General features: G+C 42.0%; 1 protein-coding gene across 2 annotated transcripts in view; it reads right to left on the bottom strand.

The window, feature by feature from the left end:
• Positions 1-12865, bottom strand: part of LOC103181059 (rho GTPase-activating protein 28) — a 65431-nt gene that overhangs the window by 14085 nt on the left and 38481 nt on the right. For both annotated transcript variants that reach the window (XM_007897261.2, XM_007897264.1), the window contains 3 exons: positions 11781-11977; positions 10975-11192; positions 1398-1488 (listed from right to left, as the gene is read on the bottom strand). In XM_007897261.2, coding sequence (XP_007895452.1) covers positions 1398-1488; positions 10975-11192; positions 11781-11977 — 506 coding nt within the window. The remainder of the gene's footprint in view (positions 1-1397; positions 1489-10974; positions 11193-11780; positions 11978-12865) is intronic.

The raw sequence follows: 12865 nt of genomic DNA, 5'->3' as shown, positions 1-12865 counted from the left end.
TCTCTCTCTTGTCATTCCACGTAGATGGTTAAATAAATTAGTTTTGCTTTAGCACAAAGTGTGTCCTGTCAAGTTTGTAATGTCTGAAGCAAGCTAGTGATTAATTGTTAGCTTCTAGCTTTGCTGCTTTGCACTGGCTGTGATCTTCTCTAATTTACATTCAGAGACAGCTGAAGTGGCAGAAACATAATTCAGCAGGACAAAAAGTAATTAACACAGGACAGAATTTCCAAATCAATCTTCCCTGCACATGACAAGATGTACTAAAACAGGAAAAACAGTAAGATTCTCAACATCCTGAACACAGCCTCACTAATGACTAAGGTGTCCAGCTCTTACTGTCGTGTGTTCAAGCCACACTGAGTGCAGTCTAGGCTGACACCAGGGAAATACTATGGGACTGGAGTATTGTTGGAGGTGCGGTCATCTGGATCAATCACTTTTAAACCAAATAGCTGCTTTAGTTGTTTCACTGGTTAGGACATCTAAAAGGAAGGATGAAAGTGAAAATTGCACCAAACAAGACTGGAAACTCCATTTTTCATGTCCAGCTTCGACTACGCCATAGGCAGAAGCGGAAATCCCAAAGAGGTAATAGTTTTCACATCGAGTGTTGATTTTTCACCCCATTCTTACAATACAACAGTACATTCGTATAGCGCCTTTCAGGTCGGGAGGCCATGCCAAGGCCCTGGACAGTCACGGATTTGAATCTGAGTTGGGGGTCGGGATCGGGAGGGTGGAGAGCAGGGAGGGAGGGTAGGAGGGTGGCCGAAGGCTCGGTCGAGAGGAGGGTTTTGAGTCGTGCTAGAGAGGCGAAGGGAATGTGGGATGGAGTTCCATAGGATAGGGGCAGAAAGGCTGAAGGCCGATTGTGGGGCGAGCCAGGTGAGGGACGTGGAGCAGGCCAGAGCCTGCTGAGTGGAGAGAGCGGACAGCTTGATATGGAGTCAGCAGGTCACAGAGGTATGGAGGGGCAAGGCCTTGGATCAATAAAAGAGCAATACATTTTAGTTCGCCCACAAAGCAAAACAGTAACTGCACTGACAGTAAATTCTGTGAAGTACTTTGAGATGTCCTCCTGATGTGAAAGGCATTATGACAGATGTAAGAATCATTACCAAATATTAGGATTAAATGTAAAGATTATTTAGTTACAATGCACAAGAGCTTCAGGTGACAGGAACATCAGTTTACAGCATATCCTCTGAAGCCTTTTAAAATGCCTCCCTCACGTGAAATGTAACAATTGTTATTGACTGAGACATTGCCAGGAATGAAATGTCAAATGATGTGATAAACAGCAATGATTGCGCCAATGTATATTGTATTTTCTATGACTTTCTTACATTACTACCATGACCACGACAACCATTTTGAATCTACAAGACACTGACCTCTTGTCTGTTTCCATCGAATCTGTTCCTTTGGCTGCTGGACTCCATTTGAAGTGGGTGGCGTCTCTGGGACTGTGAAGCCAATTCTCGCCTACGATGTGGGGGAAGAGAGGAAGAAACATTAACAAAACTGCAGTTCCAAGGGCAACCAAGTTTAGTTTCCATGTAATCCGAGTTCCCACACTACAATCTCGTTCTCGTGTTTTAAAGTGCCTCGAGATCTTACTTCAGAACAACTTCTGGTTTGAAAATTTAGAAAAGTATTCTAAATCTGGAATACAATGAGTCTCAGTGTCCTCAGATTTAAATGGATACAATAGTCCTCAGATTAAAATGGGTACAAGAATAGTCCTCAGATTAAAATGGGTAATGTCACGGAGCTTGGTATTTGAAACCCAATGCTTCATTGATAAGGGTCGGGGCTTCTCAAGTAGGGAGGACAAAACCAGTATCCCGATTATATTAACTAATTTAAATAATAATAATCCTGCATTTGATAAGAGTGCTTTTCACATCTTCCAGACGTCTCAAAGCGCTTCACAGAATATACTGTAAAGTGAATTCACTGTATATTTATGGGTGAATCGCGGCAGCTAATTGTGCACAAGAGATGTCCCACATACAGTCATGGCTTGAAGTGACCAATTTTACACAAGTACATATTTTTACGTCACCCCAAAGCCTTAAATTAAGTCCGAGTCGTAACACATAAAATGCTGGCATTTACCCCTTCCAAGGTGCTACTCTTTATTATAACCTAAAACACTAGGCCGCCTTGTATATAAAGAACACAAACATTTATGACATACAACAACAGGAACAAACAAAACAATCCAACATACCTATAACAATTTGCAGAATATTCTGCATTAGTAACAACCCAAAAATGTGCCAGTTCCTGATGCATATAATGTTGCAATCCCATCTAGGCTGCTTGATGGATCCATTTAAAGGAGCAGGCCTCCCCCGGTCATGATTTCACCGCCGCCATAGTAACGTAGTCAAACCACTGTATAGCATATCCTATATAATATAATAATAATCCTTGCATTTGATATAAAGCCTTATCACATCTTTGAGACCTCTCAGAATATACCATAAATTGAATTGACTGTTTTGTGCATATTTTGTGGCGAAATGCAGCAACCATTGCGCAAGGCAGTGTCCCGCAAACTGTCGTGGATTGAGTGACTAATTTATCATTATTATTTTTAAGAAAATTCAAACATAAGGGAGATAGATTCCAAAGAAGGACCAAAAAAGCAAATAGATGATCCAGGAGAAATGTCTTCAGTAAAAGATTGATAGGTATGTGGAACTAACAACCAGGAAGGTGATGGAACAAGAAACTTCAAAGGTTTCAAGAAAAAAAACAAGAGAAGTTCCTAGAAATTAAGAAAAATTCTAATTTTTAAATATGAAGCGCTTTGAGACATCTTGATGATGTGATATGACGCTATATTAAATGTAAGGATTATTATCGATATTATGATTTGGAATTCGATTGGTGAAGAATTGCGATGAAAAGGGACTTGATTAGATGCAGAGTGGCATGGGAACAAATTACGATTGGGAACAAGGCTGTGATTGGAAATGGGGTTGGGACTGGGGCTCGAACAGAGACTGCAAAGGGACTTGGAGCTGAGCTTCAAGCCTTCAACTACTTGGCTGCCAATAATTTTGGAATGAAATGTAGGTCTAAACATTAGGAAGTGTTTATGCAGCAATCATAGAAAGCAGGCATCAGAACATCATTCAACTATCCAAAATGCAGAAGGCCTCTATACCAAAGATGACAAGGTTGTAAGTTGCGCAGTTGGTTTAATACATGCAGTATTTCAACGCATACTCTGGAGTCCCAGTGCCTTGGCCTTTTCCAACCTGTGCCTACATTTTCCAGGATTAGGTAATAGGGGACGTCCCACTGTGGAGGGAGTGCACATTCCATAAATAAGTGGAATTCTCAGAAGTTTGGTTTGAAGACTCTTAATCATGGTGATGGATTTCTGCATGAGTCAGACACCCAACCGACCAAACAGTAATATTATAAACTTCTATAATTTCTATAATTTCAATGCGCATTTCCTCCCCAATTCCAATTCAACACAAGTCTCTTGCAGCAACCACAAGCAACAACAACAACAAAATTACATTTATAGAATGCCTTTCATGTCGGAAGGACGTCCTGAAACAGCAGTGACACAGAGCTCTGCCGGTCACTAATATTGCGCACTGTGATGTGTGCACTTACACTTGGATCTCCCCAGGTACAAGAGCACATTAGAGAGAGATCTGGAACTTGACCGATCAGCTGAATCCCACCCTCCCCCATCTGGAATGTTCTAAATGTGGCAAATTGGATTTCCTCAGAGACCTGTTGTATAAATAATAATCCTTGCATTTGATAAAGCACCTTCTCACGTCTTCAAGACGTCTCAAAGCACTTCACAGAATATGCTATAAGTGAATTGACTGTATATTTTGTGGGCGAAACACGGTAGCCAATTGCATACAGCAGTGTCCCACAAACAGTCAGGATTGAAGTGACCAGTTTACTATTTTTTTAAGGAATTATTACCAGGAAAAGTAATCCATTCAATCGACTTAGCAACCGGGTTCCTACTTACTACTAGGTAAACTGAGGCGTGTGGATGCTTGCCCAACATTTTGCCCTGCCGGGAACTGAACCCGGGTCTCTCACTTGTGAGGCGAGCGTTCTAACCACTGAGTTACAAGAGTCTAAATAGCAGAGAAGCCTCCCGCAGGAAAGAAATGTGACAGATCACTCTTCACTGTCCTCCTCCACCACCACCAATGCTTTCGCTTAATTTCCTTCTCTGCCCCAACTTTGTACAAACGCCTTCAAAAATGCTTCACAGAGATGAGGGGAAGATTCTGATTTTTTTTTCAAAGAGAGTAATCATAATATAATAATCCCTGCATTTCACAGAGCAGTTTACCACATCTCAAAGACCTTCACAGCATAAACTGTAAAATGTAAATGTGTGCACTAATCAATGTGTGCACAGCAATGTGAAGTGAATGACCAATTTTATCTGGGGGATTGTTGGCCAGGACACCAGGAGAAACTCCTTTCTCTTTTTGAATAGTGCCATGGGATCTTTAACATCCACCTGAACAGGCAGATAGGATCTTGATTTAACGTTTCATCTAAGTCTTGATCTAATGTATCATCCTCACCTCTGACAATGCAAAACCGATAATAAAGCGATCTGATAATCGACGATGCCCTGCCACATGAAAGTCGAGGCAGAATCCATGTTTGTTTCTCAACAGAACTGCATAGATATCAGCAACAGATTGTAAAAAGACCCCAAAAGAACACTTGGAGCATTGGAAAGTCTTTCTGAGTGTGCCAACAGTCAAGAAACCCCCACTCACTGACGGAATCGTTTTTAATAGATATTTAGAGTAATTTCCAGAAGTATGGGGAAAAGGCAGGGGAATGGAACTGAATGGATTAGAGCAAGTTATAGATATATGTGGAGTATATGTGGAGTCCTGTAGCTCAGTGGTTAGAGCACTCGCCTTGCAAGTGAGACACCTGGGTTCAATTCCAGACAGAGGGCGAAACCTTGGGCAAGTTTCCTTACTCCACACGCCTAATAATAATCCCTCCAAAACAATAATAAATTGGTCATTTTCAATCCACGACTGTTTGTGGGACACTGCTGTGCGCAATTGGCTGCCGCATTTCGCCCACAAATATGCAGTCAATTCACTTTACAGTCTATTCTGTGAAGCGCTTTGAGACGTCGAGAAGACTGAAAAGCGCTATAACAAATGCAAGGATTATTATATATATTATTATACAATGCGCAAATGGTCTTTTTCTGTGCTGTAAGTATCGATTGGTTCGAAGAGTATTCAAAGAGTATTCAAATAGTTCCACACATTTACGCCACCTACACATGGAAATTTCCTGGTGTCCGGAATGGGGTGCACACATTCTGCTAGTAGGGACACACCCTGCTTACTTAATTTAAAAAACCTTAATCAAATAGATATGACTTTAAGAATATCGTTTTTAACAGCGAATTTAAAATGTTTAATAATTCTGCTCAGTCTTAAATTTTAAAGACAAAATGAACAAAAATAAAATAAAAACAGATTTTTTTTAACAGCAAATATTAGAAGGCATCAATAATAACTAGAAGGAAGAAAATCAAGAGGAAATTCTACTTCCCCTAATGCAAGCTGCCAGAAATTCCCCTCCAAGCACTGGTCTTTTCCCCAGTAAACACCAGGAGTGTATCAGGGTCAGCAACAGATTGTAAAAAAAACCAAAAGAACACTTGGAGCATTGGAAAGTCTTTCTGAGTGTGCCAACAGTCAAGAAACCCCCACTCACTGACGGAATAGTTTTTAATAGGAATTGGAATTTTCCTTTCCTCCATTGCTTTTATGTTGTTTCTCTGCAAATGTTTAGGGAGGAAGGGAGGGAAATAAATAAAAATAATAATAATCATTGCATTTGATATAGCGCTTTTCACATCTTCTCGACGTCTCAAAGCTCTTCACAGAATAAACTGTAAAGTGAATTCACTGTATATTTGTGGGCGAAACGCGGCAGCCAATTGCGCACAGCAGTGTCCCACAAACAATCGTGGATTGAAAATGACCAATTTAGTATTGGTTGTTTTGGAGGGATTATTATTAGGCGTTTGGAGTAAGGAAACTTCCACAGGGTTTCACCCTGCCTGGAATTGAACCCAGGTGTCTCACTTGCAAGGCAAGTGCTCTAACCACTGAGCTACAGGACTCCAAATAGTGAAGGAAAACAAGACACCAATCCAAAGGGGTAAGAAAGAAGCTTATTTAAAAGACAAAGTAAAAAAAATAAACATTTTAGAGATTGCTATGCCCAACACATTTCCGGGTGTGACTTAAAACAAATCAAATTAGGAGCATAAGATCGCAGAATAGCAATTCCACAAAGTCCCAACTCAAGCATTTGAAGGAAGAAATAAAGTGCAATTTACAGTACAAGTTAATTTATACAGCCCTATTCAACTCGGGAAGACATCTCAAAGTGATTAGAATAAAATGCAAAGAATGAAACAGTGAGGTGAAATCTGCAAGTTTCATGGAAAAAGTTCCTTGTGATAAACGGATTCTGAAATGCCACAAATTTCACCTCAACAATGACAAGTGGTTGAAAAGGAAGCTTTTGCAGAAACCGGGGCAGTTTTAGAGCAGCTCTCAGAGGATTACTCACAGCTTGTTCCTCATCGTGGTAGAATTGTATATGCACCAGAGGTTCAGTGTCGCTTTCATACACACTATCCATGAAAGATCCATCGTTACCAGATACATCCCAAGGCATTCTGGCACTTCAAAGCCTATATAACGCACAACAGTATCGAACACTGAATTAGCCCTTGCAGGTGGCCTGCTCAGGTTATAAAGCTTCTATTCTTTTCTTATTTGGTTGTTCCAAGAATAGCAATTGAACATTTGCATATTGGGCAGGTTCACAAAAGCGCACTTTTTTCCAGCGAGCTTCACCTCCAGGAAATGTAAGGGCTGCAATTCACGGGGGGATCCTTGTCTCAAGGTGACACATGTGATGTTTCTTGAGGTGATAATTATTGCATCAAAGCAGTTAAGAGGCAGCAGAATTTCAGTCAAGTTTCATCCATAGGTTTCAAGGCCTGAACATCTCGTTCGACACATAGGTTTACTGCATAAGAGGTTTCAAAAACTGTTCGGCCGCTAAAATCCAATGGATTGGGGCTGGCAAGAGCGATAGAAAAATATTGTTTCACAAACACAGAGGCAGCACCTGAGCACTGCTTTACAGATACGCTGAGTTAGGCCTATTGTTAGATACTAAAATATACCATTCTCCTCGAAAGGGATCGTTGAACCCACCCTCTGTGTTGGAGCCGGGGAGCTGATCAGACTTGAAACCAGTCAATAATTCCTGAATGAAATTCCACTGTTGTCTGTCTGAGGCCCACGTCACGACTTGAGCTTACAGTCTAGCTGACACTCCAGCACAGTGCTGGGGGGGGGGGGGGGGGACAGTGGGATGGGGGGATGACAATGCAGCGCTCCCCTTAACGTTCCACCAGAGTGCCAGCCTAGACCATGAACCAATTGGTGGTTTAACTGATTGCTGTTTGTGGACGATTTGCCCACAGAAAGTACACTCGACAGTAAGTGACGTGAGGAGTAATTGATGGTAAAGCCATATAAAAATGCAAGTTGGTTTCTTTGAAAAACAATGCATCGGCTTGATGTAGTTGGCAGGACCACTGAATCAAAAGGTTGTGGGTTCCATGCAATGTTGAGGGAGTGCTGCTTTGTCAGAGGTGCCGTCTTTTGGATGAGACGTTAAAGATCCCATGGCACTACTCAAGACGAGGAGTTTCTTCCGGCTAATGATCCCCCAGATAAAATTGCTAATTCACTCCATGACTGTGGGATGTCACTGCATGCAAATTGGCTGCCATGTTTGCCTACAAGTACAAAGTCACTACACTCTACAGTAAAATCCTCTGAAGCTCTTTGGGACGTCCCGACAAAGCGATAAGGTGTTCTACCAAATGAAAGGATTATTATTATATATTGTAATGTAGTCTGCCCCGATCTATAAGGTCCTGGAAAAAGTATGTGTCCCATAAACCCCTGCCCTTCCCCCGCCCTGCCCACAAAGAGTATGCATTCCATTCACGAAAATTTCCAGACCTATGGGGAACTCTAGGGTTGGATGCTTTTAAGCATGAGTCAGACACCAGCCTGACTCAAAGCAAAAACTGCTGAGTGATTTTATAGGAAATACTGGGGGTAGAAGCAACATGGTTTCACACCAGTACCTTTACCAGGAAAATCCGAGAAACCACAGTACAGTACAGGATTTACTCACAGCTGATGACACAGTTCAACCATTACGAGATGAAATTCAACTTCCCTGTTTACACTTTGAGCTGATCAAAAAGATCACAATGGTTCCACTCTTGAATACTCTATGTTGTTAATTAGAGAGCCAACATCCACGCTAGTTGAGACCCATTGTAGATATGGTAAAGGTGCAGATGTCAGGTCTCTGTGTTCATAATAATGATTATAGAGCCTTATCACATTGTCTATGTCTCTAACTAATTCCTTGACTTCATGTCCAGAGGAGTGAAGTACAAAAGTAAGGAGGTAATATTACATTCATATAAAACCTTGGTGAGACCACATTTGAAGTTCTTTGTAGTTTTAGTCGCCATAGTACAGGAAAGATATTGTAATTGGACAGAGTGCAGCATAAATTTATTTAGGTGTTTGGAGCAGGGATGAGTAGATACAACGATCGAGAAAGATTGGACATGTTGCAGTTTTTCTCTCTGGAGATGAGAGGGGACCTGATCTCCAGGGTTTAAGATAATGAAAGGATTTGATATACTTGCCCAGCCTGGGCTACCCCAGTGAATTCATGTTTTGGCTTTCAGGGGGTGGAGGACATAACTACAGGTTCCAAGACTTATGGCTGACCAGAAAGAGGTGTCTCTTTCAGCTACATCTGCTCAGCCATTCCGTGGTTGAGCGGTGCAGGGGCTCAGGGAGGGGCAGAAAGGACAATTGAAACCTTTAAGGAGGGGAAGGGGTTAAACCTTGTGAACACCCAAATGTAAATCTTGCAATAATATCACAACGCCAAGCAAACAATCGCTCTCTTGGTACACGGGCACATAAAACTCTCGCTGTAGCATTTAAATGAATGCATTTGAAAAACAACCTTTGTTTAAAGAAAATGGCACTACCCAATCCTGTTTGTTATTTAAACGTCAAACGAGTGATTAGTTTGACCCTCACTCAAAAGAGGAGGGAACATCAGCAAAATTTGGTACCTGCATTCCCCTCAGACACGAAAGGTAAGGGGAACCCATCAGTCAGTGTCATTGTGTGAACACACTGCCAGACTGGGCCACTTCCTGAAGTCTTATCTGAGCCGACACCCGGAATACTTTTGCTTCCCACGTTCCTGGTCAAGGCCTGTATCCCTTAAAAAATATTTCCATTTCCCATCAGTGTTCTGATAAAAATTCCTGTGATTTTTTTTCAAAACAAAGAGCTGACGCAGATTCTCTCTTCCACTTGAGTGCCGTCAGCTTGGCTCAGTCAGTCACACTCTCGTCTCTGGGTGTGAGTAATGAGGACAATTCGCTATTCAGGCCACTTTTTTACAACCTATTTTTTCCTTCATTTAAAACTGATAGTGACAAAATTCCCAAATTCACTGATAAGAGCAACATCAGCCAATCGATTGGCTGCGCTTAATAGCAAGCTGAAATACCATTTTGTATAGACACAAACTGAGCCAGAAAAGCAGTCATTCGGAAACTCCACATATTTGGCAATTCCCATATGACAACCCCCACACCCCCACCACCGGCCTGCTTCCTTCCACAGCTGACATGCCTATCTCACTCTCGGCCCCAATAGCACAGACAACAATGCATCTCGTGAAGTTTGGTGGTAGCCAGGTTCAGTTGATAGCTCTCTCGCTTCTTAGGTTGCGTGTGGTCAGAAGGTTGTATCTCCTATGTTGTGACTTTGAACTCACAGTCTAGACTGACATTCCAATAAAGTGCACGGGGAGCACTGATCTGGCACAGTTACCCTTCCTCGGATGAGAAGTTAAACTAACGTCCTATCTTCCTGTTCAGATGGACATTAAAGACCCCATGACACTATTTGAAAAGAGAAGTTTCTCCCAGTGGCTTGGCCAACAATTCCCACAAATATAGTTTGTGACTCGCTTCTTGGCTGTTTGAGGGACAGTGTTGTGTGCAAATGGGATGCCACGTTAGTCTGCAAAAAAGTTATTTACAGTAAAAATCATGTGAAGCATTTTGAGTCTTCATCCATACATGAAAGGCACTCTATCAAATATAGGCATGATTATTATTTGTTCTATTGACATGTCAGTTATTGCCTTAGATGAAAAACTAGCAAAAAAACATCTAGGGCTCCCACTCTGTCTTCGTAAACTGCTTTGAGATGTTTTCCAAGGTGAAATGTGCTAATATAAGTACAAGTTGTTACTGTCTTGAAACTTGTCAGACTCACTCGCAGAAAGATGCACACTGAGGTTGACAGGGGTGATTGTCCTGGTGGCCATCTATTATACAAGTTGTGGAAAACATTGCATGTGTAATTATGTGTAATTAATGTCTAAAGAGGGCATTACATGTTCTCACAATTAACAATTTATGAAAAGCTTGGCAGAATCTGTAACATAGCTTACATGTATGATGCACATGCGTTTACACAGCTCACGCAAAATATAGTTTACACATAGTTATACACAACACACACGTTTACAAAACTTGCATAATGCTCAGACATTTATTCATGGTTTACACAACTCACATAATATACACAAGTTCACATACCTCCTGTAATAGACCCCAATGAGACAATTTGTGCAATATTGAATTGACAAATTATTTGTGGTTGTAAATCTCTGCTGATTATTCACAAGGTATAAAACTCCACCATCAGGCCAGTCCCACGTGTGCATTTAACAGCACCAGGGCGAAGGGAGTGACTTCATACTCACCGGAGGATCAGTAACACCAAATATATCCCGAACGTCTCTGACTGGCTGCTTGCTCTTCTTTCTGGTGGTCTGAGTGTAGGTGTCCAGCCTGCGCTGCACGGCTGCGGCCTGAGCACGGGTCAGTGTGGACAGCAGGGCCATGCCATCCTCTGCTCCTGTACCCGATACCAGCGTGGACAGTCCCACTTCCTGAAGCCACTCAGCCTCCAGCTCCCCCTCTACAAGAGAAGACAAAGCCAAGTTCATTAGCATAGAGTCAAACCATGGAAATGATGGGTATGGTTTTGTTAGATGGGTGTCTTCACACACACAAAAACTATTTGCACGCTCAAGAGTTTCCTATCCAAACTGCTGTGAGTTCCACATACATACGGTTTCTGTATGCCTAGTATGGAGTGCACATTCTCCCCCACAGGGGCATACTCTGCTCCCCTAATCCCAGAGAGTTTAGATGCAGGTTGGCATTAGCCAATGCTTGGGGCATTGATAGTTTAAACGGTTGAAACTGCTTCCCTCTGAAAGGCCTTCCCCAGTGGAGAGTCAACAATTATTAACTGGATTTGACAGTTTTCGTCCTGATAATAATTTTCACATCTCGTGTCTCAATGTTTCCCTCCTAAATAATTTGGGCATCCTGGTCCGGTCCACACTATGACTAACACCATATACACACCCTTCTCATATATGTGAGGAACACAGGAATGTACTCCCTTCTCTGCTGTTTGAGACTTTGAAGCTCCTTCCCCGGCTGATGGGCAGGTTTTAAATCCCGCTAGTGTTGGTCCATCATAGTTCAGGCCACTCACCATCAGGGGTCTTGACATCCACTATGTTCTGCTCCTCTTGCCCATTCAGGCTGCTCTCCTTAATGTTCCTCACTTCACTCCAAAAGTCTTCCATGGAGGAATTCTCTGTGGATTCCTGAGATATGGAGCGGTTAAAAACCTGCCAGCACTGGACATCTCGCGAAGCCGATGAACTCATCCTCCCAAAGCGTGGCTTCCTGCAACGAGAAGAAAGCAACCTTTTAGTCTAACCAAACCTGTATGTGAACCCTGCTATCATGGTCATGGTTCTAACCTTGCTCATCATGCATCATGTGTAAAAAGTATGGTGACTGTATTTGTAGGCAAACACGGCAGTGAATTTGCACACAGTTAGTGGCTATGTTTTACATGTCTTGTGTAAGCCATGTGTAAATGTTTATGTTTTATGTCATGATTAAACCATGCGCACCAAGGCTCCTTATTTATGCACATAAACGAATGATGAAGGTGATCAGTTAACCGTATGAAGAATAAAGGAGAACGGATATGGGGGGCAGTGGGGGGAAGAGGGGAAAGGAAGGGGGAAGAGGAAAAGAGGGAGGAATACAAGGAGGAGCATTTCTGAACCAGAATGAAATACTGATCAGCAGAAAATAAACAAAAATTTTAAACAAGGTTATTAACAAGAACATTGTGGCAGAAGCATAGCAAGTTGCACATACATAGATTCCTTTCACATGCGGTAAAAGTTATTTTTTTCGGCCCTAGGACAGTGGGATTTTATCCTCAGGCAGATCATCTTTGGGAAAAAACCAATAATAAACCCCCCAAATAACCTAGAGCTATATCAAATTTAAAGGATTAAAATTCTCATTTTAATGAGCAAGTCAGGTGCTCTCTGCATTCTGTCTCTGTCTGTCTCTCTTACACAAACACATACACAGTCTCTCTGCATCTCTCTGTTTCCCAAATTCTCCTTCTTTCACCTCCCTCATGATCTTTGTTTCATACTCTCCCTCAGTCTTTCTACCTCTTGCTCTCTCTCTCACTCAGTCTGTCTGTCTGTCTGTCACTGTGTCTTAAATCTCCCTCTCTCTCCCCATCTCTCTCATTCTCTCCCTCTC

Source organism: Callorhinchus milii, unplaced genomic scaffold (genome assembly GCF_018977255.1).
Source record: "Callorhinchus milii isolate IMCB2004 unplaced genomic scaffold, IMCB_Cmil_1.0 Scaffold2, whole genome shotgun sequence".
NCBI lineage: Eukaryota > Metazoa > Chordata > Chondrichthyes > Chimaeriformes > Callorhinchidae > Callorhinchus > Callorhinchus milii.
This window is presented reverse-complemented; position numbering and strand designations above follow the sequence as displayed.